Source organism: Stomoxys calcitrans, chromosome 2 (assembly GCF_963082655.1).
Source record: "Stomoxys calcitrans chromosome 2, idStoCalc2.1, whole genome shotgun sequence".
NCBI classification, from domain to species: domain Eukaryota; kingdom Metazoa; phylum Arthropoda; class Insecta; order Diptera; family Muscidae; genus Stomoxys; species Stomoxys calcitrans.
This window is the reverse complement of record NC_081553.1, coordinates 21,869,186-21,889,756: the sequence shown is the minus strand read 5'-3', so window position 1 is coordinate 21,889,756 and position 20,571 is coordinate 21,869,186. Positions and strand designations below refer to the sequence as shown.

General features: G+C 40.3%; 1 protein-coding gene across 1 annotated transcript in view; it reads left to right on the top strand.

The window, feature by feature from the left end:
* Positions 1-20,571, top strand: part of LOC106081161 (dynein beta chain, ciliary) — an 81,290-nt gene that overhangs the window by 35,002 nt on the left and 25,717 nt on the right. Inside the window, exons 14-17 of the mRNA XM_059363165.1 lie at positions 75-2,507; positions 6,827-8,499; positions 16,706-16,925; positions 16,980-19,018. Coding sequence (XP_059219148.1) covers positions 75-2,507; positions 6,827-8,499; positions 16,706-16,925; positions 16,980-19,018 — 6,365 coding nt within the window. The remainder of the gene's footprint in view (positions 1-74; positions 2,508-6,826; positions 8,500-16,705; positions 16,926-16,979; positions 19,019-20,571) is intronic.

The window sequence follows — 20,571 nt, the reverse complement described above, 5'->3', positions numbered from 1 at the left end:
TTTCATCAATTTTTTTGAATCCAACCACCAAACCTTCGATAATCAAAACCACCGCCTCTTCTTTTTTCTTACAGTTCTTCCACGTCCCTTGCCCCAAAGTCTATGAACTGATCGATGAAGCTGATAAAGAAATCACTGAACTTGAGCGACGTCATGCCTCACTTTGTGACTCTGCCCTACTTTTCGCTTTGCCAGGCCCGGAGCCACAAAAAATCGAAGCATGCCGCCGAGATTTACAATTAATGAAAATTATGTGGGACTTCAATATATCCATAGCCTCAACCATAGAGGATTGGAAGAAAACACCCTGGAAGAAAATCGACATTGATGTCATGGATCAGGAATGCAAGAAATTTGGCAGGGAATTGCGTGCCCTGGATAAGGATATGCGTAATTGGGAACCCTATTTGCATATAGAAAATTCCCTCAAGAATTTGATGACCTCCCTGAGAGCGGTAACTGAACTACAAAATCCAGCCATACGTGATCGTCATTGGCTGGAATTGATGCAGACCACCCGCGTCAAATTACGCATGGATGATTCGACTACTCTCAAGGATTTGATCGATTTGAATCTGCATAATTTCGAAGAGGAAGTAAAAATGATAGTTGACAAGTCGGTAAAGGAAATGGCCATGGAGAAGGTGTTGCGTGACATCAGCAATACATGGACGGTTATGGAATTCCAGGCGGAGGCCCACGATAGAACGGGCACTAAACTCATCAAGGCCAGTGAGGAGATGATAGAGATACTGGAAGAGCAACAAGTACAACTCCAGAATATGGCTTCCTCTAAGTTTGTGGGCTATTTCCAGAATGAGGTAACCAACTGGCAGCATAAGCTCTCGAATGCCGATCAAATCATAGGCGCTTGGTTTGAGGTGCAGCGCAAGTGGACCTATCTGGAGAGCATTTTCATTGGGTCCGAAGATATACGCTCCCAATTGCCGGAGGACTCCAAACGCTTCGACTTCATTGATCGCGAATTCAAGAATCTACTCACCCAGATGAATGCAGATCGAAATGTGGTGCGTTCCACCAATCGTGCGGGTAGCAAACTCTATGATCAGTTAGAGAATTTGCTGAAGTTGTTGCTGCTATGCGAAAAGGCTTTGAATGAATATTTGGAAACGAAACGTCTGGCCTATCCCCGTTTCTATTTTGTCTCCTCGGCTGATCTGCTGGATATACTCTCCAATGGCAATAACCCCAAAATGGTTTGCAAGCATTTGACCAAACTCTATGACTCCATGGGCTCGCTGACCCTCATACCCAATTCCAAGTTGGCACGAGGCATGGTGGCCAAGGAGCATGAGGAGTATGTGCCTTTCCTGGAAAATTGCGATTGCAGCGGCAAGGTGGAGGTTTGGCTTAGTCGGGTAACTGAAAAAATGCGCAACACTCTGCGCGATCAATTTCGCAGAGCTGTCATCTCCTATGAGGATAAGCCTCGCCATGAATGGATTTTCGATTGGCCTGCTCAACCCGCCCTGGTGACCACTCAGATCTGGTGGACCGCGGAGACCAATGATGCCTTTGCCAAAGTGCAACAACGTCATGAGAATGCCCTCAAGGATTACAACAAAAAACAGGTGATGCAATTGAATCATCTCATCAATCTGCTGCTGGGCGACCTTACCGCTGCGGAACGTCAAAAGATCTGCACCATCTGCACCATTGATGTGCATAGTCGTGATGTGGTGGCCAAAATTATCTCGGCCAATGTGGAAGTGGTCACTGCCTTCCAATGGCAATCTCAGCTGCGCCATCGCTGGGATGCCAAATTCGATGATTGCTTTGCCAACATATGCGATGCCCAATTCCAATATGACTACGAGTATCTGGGCAATACCCCAAGACTGGTCATTACACCGCTAACGGATCGTTGCTATATAACACTGACACAATCTTTGCATTTGATTATGGGCGGAGCTCCTGCAGGACCTGCTGGCACTGGCAAAACGGAAACCACCAAAGATTTGGGTCGTGCCCTAGGCATGATGGTCTATGTCTTCAATTGCTCCGAACAAATGGACTACAAATCCATAGGGGACATCCACAAAGGCCTGGCCCAGACCGGCGCCTGGGGTTGCTTTGACGAATTCAATCGCATCTCGGTTGAGGTGCTCTCTGTGGTCGCTGTTCAGGTGAAATGCATACAAGATGCCATTAAAGCCAAAAAGGTAATGTTCAACTTCCTGGGTGAAATTATTGTGCTACGTGCCACTGTGGGCATGTTCATCACCATGAATCCGGGCTATGCCGGACGTGCCGAACTGCCGGAAAATCTAAAGGCTCTATATCGACCTTGTGCCATGGTCGTGCCTGACTTTGCCTTAATCAGTGAAATTATGTTGGTGGCCGAAGGTTTTCAGGAGGCACGTTTGCTGGCTCGCAAATTCATTGCTCTGTATGAGCTGTGCCGTGAGCTGTTGTCCAAACAGGACCATTACGATTGGGGTTTGCGTGCCATCAAATCCGTCTTGGTTGTTGCCGGCGCCCTAAGGGTATGTAAATTATTGCCAAACGAAAAACAGATAGACGCACAGACAAACAAACAGACAGACAGACCGGCCAGCCAGCCAGCCAGGCAGCCAGCCTGCCAGCATAGAATCAGCAGAGAATCCTTTATCGCCAAACACCCACTAAATCTTATCCCAAAACACACACAGAAACACCCTCTGCCACTCATTGTTGGCCATTACAGTTCAGTGGAACAATATGCAGCAAGTGGAACATTTAACAACTGTGGCACATATTGCATTCTTATCAGGAACACGTAGCGAAGAAAAATATTCCAACCAACCAACCAACAACGAACCTCCTACCTATCTTCCCACCTACAAATCACAAAACGCTGACTAACAAACTCATTTACGCCATAAAGCCAAACAGTATCACATGTGTTCTGCTCCACAAAAACACTAACGAAGGACAAAAGCCTGATTTCGACGCATACAAATATGCAGCATGCTTTCCAGCACAACAAATGTATGGCTGCCTTTTTTGAAATTATCATTTTTTGATAAATGGTTTAATTATGGCCAAAAAGTACAAAAAGAAAACCAGTTGTGGCATAAGGTGAAAATTTGAAACAAAAAAAAATTCAAATGTTTAATGTAGTTTTCATGAATTGAAAAAAAAACAACAAGGAAGAAAAGGGTAAACTCAGTCGAAACCGTAAATAATGTAGCTGCGATGCGAAAGTAAAGGACGATGGGAGTCATACCCGATTTTGAAGGAATTTTTCGGAGGTTGTTAGATAGGAACTTAAAAAAAAAAGAAATGGTGTGGCATTTGATGAAAATCGTTTTGAAATTGTACTATTGTGACTCTGGCTATATAATTTTCAGTCAGGTGATACAAACAGGGTAGCTGATACGAAATCTCACCAAATCAAATGACCACCTTTTGCCTTGACAACGGTTGTACGTATGGCGATTTTTCACCCCATCCATTCTTCCTTATTTTTTATACCAACCACCATAGGATGAAGGGTATAATAGTCTAGTCATTATATTTAAAACGCCTCGAAGTATTCAACCAACGACCACTCATTAATTTGGGTTTTGTTATAACATCATCCTCAACAGGTAGCCAACGGAAAAACACACATCAATAAAAAAATGCACTTTACATTTCCTCCTTAAACTGAATGTAAACGGAGTGGCTATAGTAAAAAAAATAACCCAAAACGGCAATTCATCAAAAATGTATGAGAGTTTATAAGTTTCCCAACAGATTTGGATATAGCTGCCATATAGACCGATCTCTCGATTAAAGGTTTTGGGCCAATAAAAGGCGCATTTATTGTCCGATTTCGCCAAATTTCGTACAGTGAGTTGTGTTAGGTTCTTCGATATCTATCTGCAATTTGACTTAGATTGGTCGAGATAGTTATTTCATCATAAAGTAGATAATGGCGGTAGGCTAGTGGAAGCGTGCAAGACTACCAAACATGATATTATATAAAGTTCAATCCTCGGCGGTACCAAAATTATAAAGGTTTGTTTTAAAGGGTAATAGCAGAGAGAGAGAGAGAGAGAGAGTCACAGAGAAAAACCCGAGAGCAGCGGTAAAGCAAACCAAGCCGAACAAAAAAAACCAGTAAGGAAAGTCAAAAGTCGGGAAGAGCCGACTATATAATACCGTACATCTACCCTACGGATATAAATTCGGGCAATATATAAATATATATGTATTTGAGAGCTATATATAAATTTGAACCGACTATTAAACAGACCGTTTGAAATTGTTCTTATTACGGCCATAAAAGTGCAAATCTGGTAATAAATATGTAAGGGTGCTACATCCAAACCTTAACCGATTTTAATAAAATCTCGCATATATGTTAAGATCAGTAGCAAAAAAATCCGTGCCAAATTTTGTGCAGATCGGTTACAAATTGTGTTTATTACAGCCTTATAAGTGTAAATCGGGCGATACATATATATGGGAACTACATCCAAATCTGAACCGATTTTGATGAAATCTAGCAAATATGTTAAAATCAGTAACAAAACAATCCATGACATCGGTTCAAATTGTAGCTACTACGCCTATTTAAGAGCAAATCGGGCAATACATATCAATACATATATATGGGAGCTATATCTTAATCTGAACCGATTTTGAAGAAATTTTGCAGATATGTTAAAATCATTAACAAAACAATCCACGACAATTTTTGTGCAGATCGGTTGAAAATTGTAGCTACTACGGCGCAAATCGGGCGTAACATATATATGGGAGCTATATCTTAATCTGCACCGATTTTGATGAAATTTTGCAGATATGTTAAGATCGGTAGCAAAACAATCCATGACAAATTTTGTGCAGATCGGTTGAAAATTTTAGCTACTAGGGCCATTTCAACGCAAATCGGGCGATACATATATATGGGAGCTATATCTAAATATGAACAAATTTTGATGAAACTTTGCAGATATGCTAAGATCAGTAGAAAAACAATTCATGCCAAATTTTGTGCAGATCGGTTGAAAATTTTAGCTACTACGGCCATTTAAGCGCAAATCGGGCGTTACATATATATGGGGGCTATATCCTAATCTGAACCGATTTTGATGAAATTTTGCAAATATATTAAGATCGGTAGCAAAACAATCCGTGACAAATTTTGTGCAGATCAGTTGAAAATTTTAGCTACTACGGCCATTTAAGCGCAAATCGGGCGATACATATATATGGGAGCCATATCTTAATCTGAACCGATTTTGATGAAATTTTGTAGATATGCTAAGATCGGTAGCAAAACAATCCATGACAAATTTTGTGCAGATCGGTTGAAAATTGTCCTTACTACGGCAATTTAAGTGCAAATCGGGCGATACATATGTATGGGAGCTATATCTAAATCTGAACCGATTTTTATCAAAATCAATAGAGTTTGTCCTTGGACCAAAGAAGTGATTTGTGCAAAATTTTGTAATGATTGGACGACAAATACGACCTGCACTTTGATTACAAGAATACATGGACTCACAGACGGACTTGGCTAAATCGAATCAGAAAGTGATTCTGAGTCGATCGGTATACTTATCAATGGGTCTAGCTCTTCTCCTTCTTAGCGTTGCAAACAAATGCACAGACTTATAATACCCTGTACCACAGTGGTGGTGTAGGGTATAATAAAAACACCATCTAGCCATGTCCGTCCGTCTGTCTTTTGAAATCACGCTACAGTTTTTAAACATAGAGATATTGACTTGAAACTTTGCACAGATTCTCTTTTTGTTCATAAGCAGGTTCACTTCGAAGATGGGCTATATCGGACTACATCTTGATATAGCCCCCATATTGACCGATCCGCCGATTTAGGGTCTTAGGCCAATAAAGCAACACTTATTATCTGATTTTGCTGAAATTTGGAAGAGTGAATTATGTTAAGCCCTTCGACATTCCTCTTTAATTTGGCCCAGATCGTTCCAGATTTGGATATAGCTGCCATATAAACCGATCCGCCGATTTAGGGTCTTAGGCCCATAAAAGGCACATTTATTGTCTGATTTTGCCAAAATTTGGGACAGTGAGTTAAGTTAAGGCCCTCGACATATTTCTGCAATTTGGCCTAGTTCGATCAAGATTTGGATATAGCTGCTATATAGACCGACCTCCCGATTTAAGGTTATAGGCCATAAAAGGATCATGTATTATCCGATTTCGATGACATTTGGTACAGTGAGTTGTGTTGTGCTCTTCGACATTCTTCTTCAATTTGGTTCAGATCGGTCAAGATTTGGATATAGCTGTCATATAGACCGATATCTCGATTTAAAGTCTTGGCCGCATAAAAGGCGCATTCATAATCCGATTTCACTGAAATTTGACACAGGGACTTAAGTTAGGCTTTTCGACATCCGTGACGTATATGATTCAGATCTTTTTATTTTTAGATATAGCCCCTAAAAAGGCCAATATTTTGTTATACACAATTGAACAATGACTTGTACTTATATGTATTTGATCCAAATCGAAACATTTTTCGATATAGCTGCTAATGGGGCATAAGGTATGCATTTTTCGCCGGATTTTGACGAAAGGTGGTTTACGTATATAACCGAGCTGTTGGGTATCAAAAATTCGGCCCGGCTGAACTTAACGCCTTTTTACTTGTTTTAAATTAAATTTCATTGATTTGTGTTAAGCCAACAATTAACCGAATTAGGTAAAAGCTCTTTAAGTTCTCGTTTTTATATATTTACATTTTTCGAGGTCAAAAACACCCCAAAACTACACATCCATATGTCATAAACATACCATTACCCTGAACATTTTTTAATATTTCTCAAAATCTTTCCATCTCTAGCGTGACGATCGTCTTCGCCCTGAAGATCAAGTGCTAATGAGAGCATTGCGTGATTTCAATATACCCAAAATTGTGACAGATGATTTGCCCGTATTCATGGGTCTCATTGGTGATCTATTCCCCGCCTTGGATGTACCACGCAAGCGAAATTTGGAATTCGAAGCTGTTATCAAAAAATCAGCCATAGATCTTAAACTGCAGCCGGACGATGGTTTCATTTTAAAAATTGTCCAATTGGAGGAGCTATTCGCCGTTCGTCATTCGGTGTTTGTCATAGGTTTTGCGGGTACTGGCAAATCGGAAGTGTGGAAGACTTTGAACAAAACCTATGCCAATCAAAAACGCAAGCCTCACTACAATGACATCAATCCCAAAGCGGTAAGCAATGATGAGCTCTTTGGCATAGTCAACCAGGCAACAAGAGAGTGGAAGGATGGTCTTTTCTCCATTACCATGCGTGATCAGGCCAATATGGGAGGCACAGGGCCCAAATGGATTGTACTTGATGGTGACATAGATCCCATGTGGATCGAAAGCTTGAACACGGTGATGGATGACAATAAGGTCTTGACTCTGGCCAGCAATGAGCGTATAGCCTTGACCAAGGAAATGCGTTTGCTTTTCGAAATCGCCAACTTGAAGGCGGCCACACCGGCCACAGTATCGAGGGCGGGAATTCTCTATATCAATCCTCAAGATCTGGGATGGACTCCCTTCATATTGTCTTGGCTCAATACACGCCCCAATCAATCGGAGGTGGCCACTCTAAACGTGCTCTTCGACAAATATGTGCCACCCATGCTGGACGCCTTTCGAGTGCGTTTCAAGCGCATTACCCCCATCTCGGATATAGCCATGCTGCAGATGACCTGCTTCCTCTTGAACAGTTTACTCACGCCACAAAATGTTCCTGCCGACTGTCCCAAAGATTGGTATGAGATCTATTTTGTGTTCTGTGTGGTATGGGGTTTTGGCTCGACTCTCTTTCAAGACCAGATTATCGATTGGCGCAATGAGTTTAGCAAATGGTTTATAAACGAATTTAAGGCGGTTAAGTTTCCAGACTCGGGAAACATTTTTTCCTATTATGTGGATCAGGAGACAAAAAAATTTCGCCCTTGGACTGATTTGGTGCCAGGCTTTGAATTGGATCCCGACATACCTTTGCAGGCGAATTTGGTGCATACCTCAGAGACAACTCGCCTGCGTTATTTCATGGATGTTTTGATACAAGACAATTATCCCATAATGCTTATAGGAGCTCCAGGATCGGGCAAGACCATTATCATGAATTCCAAATTGAACTCATTGCCCACAGAGAAATATGCGGTGACCAATGTGCCATTTAATTTCTATACCACTTCGGAAATGTTGCAGCGCATTCTAGAGAAGCCCTTAGAGAAGAAGGCCGGCCGCAACTATGGTCCCCAGGGTAATAAGAAAATGCTGTACTTTGTGGATGATATGAATATGCCCGAGGTGGACAAGTACGGCACCGTGCAACCGCATACATTGATACGCCAATTTATGGATTATCGCCATTGGTATGATCGTGTTAAGATGACGCTGCGAGACATTCACAACTGTCAATTTGTTTCATGCATGAATCCATCGGCGGGTTCGTTTACCATTAATCCACGATTGCAGCGCCACTTCTGCTCATTTGCGGTAAAGTAAGTAGAGGAAATTTATTAAAATACACTTCCCCAAGGGGTGGAGGTTCACTTCCTTTTACAACCAACACGCAGGGGATGTCCCCTTTGAATGCAGGGCATTACGTTGGCAAGGGAAAAGTTAAGGATCGGAGGACGGAAAGAGGGTGTAGTATATGTTGGCATTAGTTTAAAATTTCTGGAAGTCATAGTCAGGTGAAAACTCACGAATTGTTGAGGAAAAAAAAGAATTTTAAGTCCGTCCGTCGGTTTTTTCCATATTTAACCAATACGCAAACGGTCGTTAGGACGACGAAGATCCTATATAGAGATACGGATGGTGAGAAGACGAGGCTATGCAACAGGACACGTAGGGCTACGAGCTCACTTATGGTGTTATAGGTGTTACACGCCCTACACATGTCATCTTTGCTGCACCGTCTGTCTGTCTGTCGAAATCACGCTACAGTCTTTAAAAATAGAGATATTGAGCTGAAATTGTATTTTAGGCCGATAAAAGCCACATTTGCTCTCCGATTTTGCTGAAATTTAGTTTTGACAGTGTGTTTTGTTAGGCCCTTCAACATCCTCCCTCAATTTGGCTCAGATCGGTACAGATTTGGATATAGCTGTCATATAGACTGATCCGCCCATTTAGGGTTTTAGGCCCATAAAAGCCACATTTATTATCTGATTTTGCCTATCTTGAAGACAGTGAGTTAGATAAACCAGTAAATTTTCCTCCTCAATTTAGCCTAGATCGGTACAGATTTGGATATAGCTGCCATATAGACTGATCTCTCATTTTATGGCTTTGGACCCATAAAAGACGCATTTATTGTCCGATGTCGCCGAAATTTGGGACAGTGAGTTGTGTTAGGCCCTTCAACATCCTCCCTCAATTTGGCCCAGATCGGACCAGATTTAGACATAGCTGCCATATAGACCGATCTCTCGATTTAAGGTTTTGGTCCAATAAAAGGGGCATTTATTGTCCGATGTCGCCGAAATTTGGGACAGTGAGTTGTGTTAGGCCCTTCGACATCCTTTTTATACCCACCACCGAAGGATGGGGGTATATTCATTTTGTCATTCCGTTTGCAACACATCGAAATATCCATTTCCGACCCTATAAAGTATATATATTCTTGATCAGCGTAAAAATCTAAGACGATCTAGCCATGTCCGTCCGTCTGTCCGTCTGTCCGTCTGTCTGTTGAAATCACGCTACAGTCTTTAAAAATAGAGATATTGAGCTGAAATTTTGCACAGATTCTTTTTTTGTCCATAAGCAGGTTAAGTTCGAAGATGGGCTATATCGGACTATATCTTGATATAGCCCCCATATAGACCGATCCGCCGATTTAGGGTCTTAGGCCCATAAAAGCCACATTTATTATCCGATTTTGTTGAAATTTGGGACAGTGAGTTGTGTTAGGCCCTTCGACATCCTTCGTCAATTTGGCTCAGATCGGTCCAGATTTGGATATAGCTGCCATATAGACCGATCCTCCGATTTAGGGTCTAAGGCCCATAAAAGCCACATTTATGGTCCGATTTCGCTGAAATTTGGGACAGTAAGTTGTGTTAGGCCCTTCGATATCCTTTGTCAATTTGGCTCAGATCGGTCCAGATTTGGATATAGCTGCCATATAGACCGATCCTCCGATTTGTTTGTTTGTTTGTTTATTGAGTGTAACACCAGCACAACAAGATTATATCTTATATGTTAATGTGCTGATTCGCAATAGAGTATATAAAATAATGATTATTCTTTTTAAAAGGATATTAACTAATCTTAACATTTTAAATTATAGTAGTAAATATTAAGGACATTTAAAGAAAAATAATTCGTAGTTCATTTAAAAAATTTAAATAGCTCATTTTTGAATGAAGTTGCATTGCTTATGCTCTGTATGTTGGGAGGTAGGTTGTTCCAGAGACGCGTACTATGTACAATGTACTGTCGTTCAGAGGTTTGTGTGGCAAATCGTGGTTGAATGAGTTTTAGGCCACGGTTGGATCTGGCGAATTTCAGATGTTTGTGTAGGTATTCAGGTTCTTTTGTGTAGATTACCTTGTGCAGAAGAAGTAGACATCTGACATTCAGTAAGTTTGAAAAAGTTAAGTTAAATATTTGGTATGTAAATTGTGATATACGAGCTTGTCGACTTTTGTTAAACACATATCTTGCAATATCATTGTAAGCAACATTAAGCTTTCTACTGGTGTCTGCATCACAATTCGCAAATATCTCGCATCCATATAACAGTGTGGGAATTAAATAACTTTTTGCAAGTAACATTCGGATGTGAAAAGGAGTTGACAAGCGAACAGTCCATAAATTTCGCAGCATCCCACGTACTTTGCCAACTGTTGCATTAATGTGATTTGTCCACGTTAGGGTTGAATTAAAAGTCAATCCTAAATTTGTGGCTACTTGTACAAGATTCACTACAGAGTTACCAATTTTCACAACGAGATCATCAGTTATTGTCACATTTCTTTTACTTATCAGAATCAGTTTGGTTTTGGATGGATTTAAACATAATGCATTATTAACAGCCCAACAATGTATTAAGTCTAAATCAATATTTATGTTAGACACACAGGTTTGGATATCTTTCAGTTTGCAGTATGTGTAAAGTTGGACATCGTCAGCATACATTTGGATTTTAGATGTTGCAGGCACATCAGGCAGATCATTTATATACATGGAAAATAAAAGAGGGCCAAGGATAGAACCTTGAGGTACTCCTTTAAGGACATTCAGAGAGTTAGACCAACTATTGTTATAAAAAACAGACTGCGATCTTTGCGTCAAATATGATGATATCAGCTTGCAAGACGTCTCGGAGAAATTAAATAATTTCATAAGTTTTAGGACAAGAATATTATGGTTTACAGTGTCAAAGGCCTTACTGTGATCCAAAAGAAGGAGAAAGGATATCATTCCGTTATCCATACTTTGACGAAGGTTTTCAATTACATCAATCAGAACAGTGGTACAACTTCTTTTCTTTCTAAATCCAGATTGCCAGTTAGATAACAAATTTTCAGATTTCAGAAAATGCTCAATTTGGTTAGCCATTATGCGTTCCAGTGCTTTAGACAGGTATGGTAAAATGGCGATGGGACGGTACTCATTTTTTGATTTGCGAATAGGTACAATTTTTGCATGTTTCCATTCAAGCGGAAAAGTGGATTTAGTTAGAACAGTGTTAAATATATATGTTAAATATGGCAGAATCTTTGGCACAATTATTTTAATAAATCGTGGATTTATTTCATCAGTTCCGATCGCATTAGATTTAATGGACAGAATGCTGTGTAGAACCTCAGTTTCATTTACACAGCGAAAGGAAAAAGGATTTTCAACAGCTACCATGCACATATTTTCATATATATTTTCAGTAGGATAGACAGTGTTTATTGAAACAAAATTCTCATTTAGTTCATTTCTGTTCATGTTGGGTTCCAGCTGAGTATTGCGTTTTTCTCCAACGCCAATTTTTCGTATCTCATTCCATTTAGAGCGACTATTAACAGCATTCTGAAATTTATTATGAAAATACAATGTCTTTGCCTCAGTTATACACTTTCCAACAGCTCTTCTAGCATTTTTAAAATGTTCATGTAGTTGTGAGGTTCTAAAACGTTTCCAACGTCTATATGAAAAGTTTCTTTCATCAATCAAAGTTTTTATTCGCTGGTTAAACCAAGGTGGTTGTGAATATTTAATTGTTATTGTTTTCTCTGGAACACATCGATTGTATATTGAACAGATATGATTTTGAACAAATGATGTTTGTTCATCCGCAGAGTCAAAATGATAAATTGAGTCCCACGGTACTTCATCAGTAAGGTGATTCAGTAAATTGTAGTTTATTTTCTTAAAATCGCGGTAGGTAATTCTGTTGTCTTGATAGGTCATGACGTAGTTATATGTTAGAAACAGTAGGTCATGTTTAGAAAAACCAGGTGCAGCAAGTTGGTCATAAAACAAAACATTTGCAACATTGTTAACAAAAAATATATCCAGAAGGCTGGATGAATGACTCGTAAAATGGGTGGGCACAGAAGTGTTAGTTGGTACTAAGCCCAACAGCTCCATCGAACTGGAAAAATGAGATTCAGACAATATATTGCTATTAAAGTCACCAGCTATAGCTATATTGTTGTAAGAAAACGAGATTGTTTCGATACAAGATAGGAGCATGTCATATGGTATATTGTTGTGGGGCCTGTAAACACAGCCAATCAGCATCTTCTCATTTGAATAACAGTTTATTTCTAGAAATAGGTATTCAATGCTGTCACCTTGTCTTGGGTCTAAAGCCCATAAAAGCCACATTTATGGTCCGATTTCGTTGAAATTTGGGACAGTGAGTTGCCTTAGGATCCTTGACATGTTTCTTTAATTTGGTCCAGATCGGTTCAGATTTGGATATAGCTGCCATATAGATCGATCCTCCGATTTATGGTGTAAGGCCCATAATAGCCACATTCATTATCCGATTTTGCTGAAATTTGGGACAGTGAGATGTGTTAGGCACTTTGACATATTTCTTCAATTTGGTCCAGATCGGTTCAAATTTGGATATAGCTGCCATATAGACCGATTTCTTGATTTATGGTTTTGGGCCCATAAAATGCTCATTTATTGCCCGATGTCCCCTAAATTTGGAACAGTGAGTTAAGTTAAGCCATTTGACATACTTCTGCAATATCGCACAGATCGGTCCAGATTTGGATATAGCTGCCATATAGACCGATATCTAGGTTTTAGGTTTTGGGGCCATAAAAGACGCATTTATTGTCCGATGTCGCTGAAATTTGAGACAGTGAGTTTGGTTAGGCTCTTCGACGTCCTTCTTCAATTTTGCCCAGATCAGTCCAGATTTGAATATAGCTGCCATGTAGACCGATCTCTGGATTTAAGGTTTAGGGCCCATAAAAGAGGCATTTTTTGTCCGATTTCGCCGAAATTTGGGACGGTGCTTAATGTTTCTCTTCGACATGTTAATGCAACTTGGCCCAAATCGGTCCAGATATTGGATATAGCTGCCATGTAGACCGATATCTCGATTTAAAGTCTTGGCCCCATAAAAGGCGCATTTATAATCCGATTTCACTGAAATTTGACACAGTGACTTATGTTCGGCTTTTCGACATCCGTGTCGTATATAGTTCAGATCATTATGAGGTATGAAATTTATATGAGTATAAGGTATGAAATTTTCACTGAATATTTATGAAAGGTGGTTTACATATATACCCGAGGTGGTGGGTATCCAAAGTTCGGCCAGGCCGAACTTAACGCCTTTTTACTTGTTCAATTTCGCTCAGATCGACCCAGATTTTAATATAGGTCATATAGAACGATCTCTCGATTTAAGGCTTTGGACCCATAAAAGACGCATTTATTGTCCGATGTCGCCGAAATTTGGGACAGTGAGTTGTGTTAGGCCCTTCAACATCCTCCCTCAATTTGGCCCAGATCGGACCAGATTTGGATATAGCTGTCATATAGACCGATCTCTCGTTATAAGGCTTTGGACCCATAAAAGACGCATTTATTGTCCGATGTCGCCGAAATTTGGGACAGTGAGTTGTGTTGAGCCCTTCGACATTCTTCTTCAATTTGGCTTAAATCGGTCCAGATTTGAATACAGCTGCCATATAGACCGATCTCCCGATTTAAGGTTTTGGTCCAATAAAAGGCGCATTTATTGTCCGATGTCGCCGAAATTTGGGACAGTGAGTTGTGTTAGGCTCTTCGACATTTCGCCGAAATTTGGGACAGTGAGTTGTGTTAGGCTCTTCGACATTTTTCTGCAACTTTGCCCGATTTTAATGAAATTTGACACAGTGACTTATGTTAGACTTTTCGACATCCGTGTCGTCTTTGGTTCAGATCAGAGTTTTAGATATGGCTACTAAAAAAATCTATATTTTGTTATACACAATTGAACAATTGACTTGTACTTATTAGTATTAGGTGCAAATCGGAACATATTTCGATAAAGCTTCTATGGGGCATAAGGTATGCATTTTTCACCGGGTTTTGACGAAAGGTGGTTTACATATATACCCGAGGTGGTGGCTATCCAAAGTTCGGCCCGGCCGAACTTAGCGCCTTTTTACTTGTTTTGCATGATTTTTATTTTTGATTAAGTTTACAACAACTTTGTCGCAAATTGAGATATTAAGATGAAATTTGGCACAGATACGTCTTTTTGATGTACGCTGGTTAAGTTCTAGAACGGGCCAAATCGGACCATATTTGAATATAGCTGCTATATTATCCGATAAAATGTATAATGAACATAAAAACTTTTTATCTTATGCGATTTTGCTGAAATTTGAAACAGTGAGTAGTTAAAGTCTTGCCGACAAGTGGCCCAAATATGGTTCAGATCGGACTATATTTAGATATAGCTACCATATAGACCGATCTCCCGATAATGGGTCTGAAGCCCATAAAAGCTTTATTTATTACCCGATTTCGCTAAAATTTGAAACAGGGAGTTATTTTAAGCCTACCGACATGTGAACTAAATATGGTACAGATCAGACTATATTTAGATATAGCTACCATATAGACCGATCTCCCGATAATGGGTCTGAAGCCCATTAAAGCTTTATTTATTACCCGATTACGCTAAAATTTGAAACAGTGGGTTATTTTAAACCCCCCGACATTTGACCTTAATATGGTACAGATCGGTCAATATTTAGGTATAGCTACCATATAGACCGATCTCCCGATAAAGGGTCTGAAGCCCATTAAAGCTTTATTTATTACCCGATTTCGCCGAAATTTGCAACAGTGGGTTATTTTAAACCCCCCAACATTTTAGATATAGCTGCCATATGGGCCGATCTCCCGATAAAGGGTCTGAAGCCCATAAAAGTTTTATTTTTTATCCAATTTCGCTGAAATTTTAAATACAAAATTCAACAGTGGCTTATATATATTAGACCACTCAATATCCGTGCCGAATTTGGGTCCAAAATTATCCAATTTTCACCAGATCGTGGCGAAAGGGGGTTTACCTATACACCCGAGGTGGTTGGTATCCAAAGTTCGGCCCAGCCGAACTTAATGCCTTTTTACTTGATTTAACTTCATATGCCCCCTAAACCCATGCAAATAGTTTTTTTTTTTTTTAACCTAACAATATATGTAGCCTCCACAGCTAATTTACTAAAAAAAAATAAAAATTCATCAGAATTTATTACCCATCACAATAGCGTTTAACGAATAAAGCAATTTGCTTGAAATTTTGCTCAGATACTTCTTATCAATGTAGGTCATTGAGGATTGTAAATGAAAAAAATTGGTTCATGTTTTAATACATCTCCAATATAAACCGATCTCCATACCCCTAAGTTGGTTCATGTTTGGTATTATGCCCCCACTTATGTGCCGGTGCCTGCAAGCCGCAAAACCGAACATTGGCTTGGGAAATACTGTAAGGTCTTATAATTTTCCATAAATGCCTTAAACATGCTATGACTTGCCTTACCTATTCTGCATAAGTAAGCTAGCTGATATTCTTTAAATTTCCTTTTGATAATAGCCACGTCTTTTCACGATGCTGATCTCACCATAGGATTTTCGTCCTCCTACCGATAGTTTCGCTGTTCCACAGTGTTGTAAGCTTTTTTCGCCCACGTCTTTAACTCGGACTGTGTCGCCCAGAAACACTTCAGACAATACCTGAGTTCTGTAAACCCATGACTATGGCGCTTGCAGTAGTGCTTCGCACTCGACCTTAAGTGTCGTCTCAGATATCCGATCCCAAACCTCTGTCTCTGAGCTACGGGGGCCGCAGTAGCTGCCTCACACTCAATCAATGGTTCGAATACCTGGAAAAGTCTCCAGTTCCCTGGTGGGCGTTGTACTCAACGTCCCGCCAATGCCAAGAGAACATATTCTCTGAACCTGCGGTATTATTCTTATGTTGCAGTTTTTACCATAGCAGTCCATCAAACTACTAAGGCGTATTGTCTAAGTGTTGGTGTAATCCCACTGCTATATTGCCCTTGGACTAATATCGAATTCAGGCTCCACTTTGAGCCCACGGCCCGTCTACATAGTGCCCAAAATCTGTGAGCCTGCTAGGCTCGCGAATATGAAACTTTAAATGCGGTTTCCTCTCCAAGATCTCTCCCAAATATTTTTCCGTTTCAGTTACCGAAATTTTTCTTCCTTTTTTAGTCAACCTAGTGCAGATGCCCTCTTCCATATACTCAACTCCATTTTATCCCAACATTTGGAGAATCCCATTCACAAATTCAACAAACAAGTCATAAGCCTTTGTGAGCCTTTGGTAAGATCTGCCATCGATTTGCATCAGAAAGTGGCTTCGACTTTCTTGCCTACGGCTGTCAAATTTCATTACAACTTCAATTTGAGAGACATTTCGAATATATTCACGGTGAGTATGCAATTTTAGCACCAATCAAACTTTTACTCACCCCCATACTTCCAGGGAATGCTTTATTCCAATTTTGAAACATGTCCAAGCCCCAATTTGCTGCTACGTTTGTGGGTCCATGAATGCAATCGGGTATATGGCGATAAGTTGGTGGACAACAGCGACATAAAAAACTTCAATAAGATCATGCTGGACACTGTGCGCAAGGGTATCGAAAGCTTTAACGAGGATGCGGTCTTTGGTAAACCCCACATCTATTGTCACTTTGCCAAGGGTTTGGCCGATAGCAAATATATGCCGGTTTCTGATTGGGAGCGCCTCAATAAGTTATTGGAAGAGGCTCAAGAGCGTTACAATGATTTTGTGGGAGCCATGAATTTGGTGCTCTTCGAGGATGCCATGGCCCATGTTTGCCGCATAAGTCGCATAGTGGAATCATCGCGGGGCTATGCTTTGCTGATAGGTGTCGGTGGTTCTGGTAAACAAACCTTGACTAGATTGGCTGCTTTTATTTCTTCCTTGGATGTCTTCCAAATTCAACTGACCAAGGATTATGGTATCAATGATCTGAAGGCCAACATAGCCGCTTTGTATATGAAATGTGGTGTAAAGACTTCACCCTGCTGCTTTCTGATGACAGATGCCGAGGTGGCCCGAGAACAATTTCTGGTATTGGTCAATGATTTATTGGCCTCCGGTGACATTCATGAACTGTTCCCCGATGATGAGGTGGAGAATATCATCAACGCCGTACGCAATGAAGTCAAACAATTGGGTATAATGGACAACCGAGAAAATTGCTGGAAATATTTCATTGAGAAGGTGCGGGGGCTGCTGAAGGTTGTTTTGTGTTTCTCACCCGTGGGCACTACCTTGAGAGTGAGGGCTCGTAACTTTCCCTCACTGGTCAATTGCACTACCATCGATTGGTTCCATGAATGGCCCCAAGAGGCCCTGCAGTCCGTTTCTTATCGCTTTCTGCAAGAGATTGATGTACTCCCCGCAGCTCTGGCTCCTCCTGTCTCTCGTTTCATGGCCTATGTCCATAAGACCGTCAATGATATATCCAAAGTCTATTTGCTCAACGATAAACGCTACAACTATACCACTCCCAAATCGTTTCTGGAGCTTATCAGCCTATACACCAAACTGCTTAAGGAGAAGGTTAAGGCCAACCAGGATCGTAGATTCCGCTTGCAGAATGGTCTCATCAAGCTGGCCAGCTGCTCCAAAGAAGTTGATGAACTGCAGGAGAAGCTCAAAGTGCAGGAGGTGGAATTGAAAATAAAAAACGAACAAGCCGATAATCTGATTAAGGTGGTGAGCTCGGAAAACGAAAAAGTCTCGAAGGAAAGATTCATAGCCTCACAGGAGGAGAAGAACGTGCGACAAATCGAAGAAGATGTTACGGCCAAGGCCAAGCTATGTGAAGAGGACTTTCTGAAGGCTCAACCTGCTCTGCTGGCAGCCCAAGAGGCCTTGAACACCCTGAATAAGAACAATCTAACGGAACTGAAATCCTTTGGCTCCCCTCCAGAGGCTGTAGTGAGTGTCTGTTCCGCAGTTTTGGTACTATTCGCCCAAAAGGGCAAGATACCCAAAGACAGAAGTTGGAAAGCCTGTCGCCAAATCATGGGCAATGTTGATAAGTTTCTGGATAACCTGATCAACTATGACAAGAAACATATACACCCGGATATTATCAAGGCCCTACAACCATATCTGGCAGATCCTGAATTTGATCCAGAGAAGATTTTGGCTAAATCCTCGGCAGCAGCAGGTCTCTGCTCTTGGGTTATAAATATAAACAAATTCTATGAAGTCTACTTGGTGGTGGAGCCCAAGGAGAGAGCTTTGATAGAGGCCGAACAGGAATTGACAGATGCCCGCGATAAATTGACAGCCCTTAATGATCGCCTCAATGAGCTGGAGAAAGAGCTAAATGTCTTGCAAATGGATTACGATGAAGCTTTGGCCAAAAAGCAAAAATGCCAGGATGATGCAGATAAAACCGCATTTACCATTGATTTGGCTAGACGTTTGATTGGCGGCCTGGCCTCGGAAAAAATACGTTGGACGGAATCTGTTAAAAGGTAGGAGCAGGATTCCCATTAGTAAGAAGACCCCACAAAGGGGTCATCATGACAATTTAAGTAGATCTAGCCATGTCCCTCCGTATGTCTGTCCGTCAGTAAAAAACACGCTTACTTTCGAAGAAGTAATGTTAGTCTCTTGAAATTTTGTACAAATATTGGGTTGCCCAAAAAGTAATTGCGGATTTTTTAAAAGAAAATAAATGCATTTTAATAAAACTTAGAATGAACTTTAATCAAATATACTTTTTTTACACTTTTTTTCTAAAGCAAGCTAAAAGTCACAGCTGATAACTGACAGAAGAAAGAATGCAATTACAGAGTCACAAGCTGTGGACAAATTTGTCAACGCCGACTATAAGAAAAATCCGGAAATACTTTTTGGGCAACCCAACTATTAATGTAAATCGGTTGAGATTGTAAGTGGACCATATCGGTCCATGTTTCGATATAGCTGCCATATCTTGAGTTCTTAGATCTTGAGTTCTTGAGCCTCAAGAGAAGGCTATTATCCTAACGCATTTCTTGATCGCCCAAATCTCCAACTGCAGAACCGTCATAGCGTCATGCAGCCAAAAACATAACTTGGTCTCCGGATCCCCAATGTAGATGTCCAGCCCTGTTATTCGCTCTTTCTTTGAACATGAGCCTGAACTTCTAGATGACACTAACAGAGTTGTCGCAAGCCAAGACTGTTATTCTGGGAACAGTGTCCCGAACTCGATCACAAGTTACCTCTTAAATATTCGATCAGAAACCTATATATCTTCAATCTACTCAGTTTGTCGATCGTTCTTTTCACTCTCCCATAGCCTCACTTCTAATAGTCACATTGGCACTGGCTATGGAGCAACTACAAATGTATCTATTGGTGTGCCTCTCATCCACCCCCCTATACCAAAACCACACCTTCTCAGAACCCGTAGTAATGTCATTACGTTGCACTTTCTCTCTATTGCACCACCTCAACGCAGCGTAGGTAAGTGCTGGTGCAATCACCTTCCTAAAAAGTAAGTAGACTACCTCCAAAGGCATGCCCAATATTAGGCACTTGCATTCTCCGATTTCTATCTATAAAAGCTCAAATTCCTCTTACTCACTTACTTACTTACTTACTTACTTACTTACTTACTTACTTACTTACTTACTTACTTACTTACTTACCTACTTACTTACTTACTTACTTACTTACTTACTTACTTACTTACTTACTTACTTACTTACTTACTTACTTACTTACTTACTTACTTACTTACTTACTTACTTACTTACTTACTTACTTACTTACTTACTTACTTACTTACTTACTTACTTACTTACTTACTTACTTACTTACTTACTTACTTACTTACTTACTTACTTACTTACTTACTTACTTACTTACTTACTTACTTACTTACTTACTTACTTACTTACTTACTTACTTACTTACTTACTTACTTACTTACTTACTTACTTACTTACTTACTTACTTACTTACTTACTTACTTACTTACTTACTTACTTACTTACTTACTTACTTACTTACTTACTTACTTACTTACTTACTTACT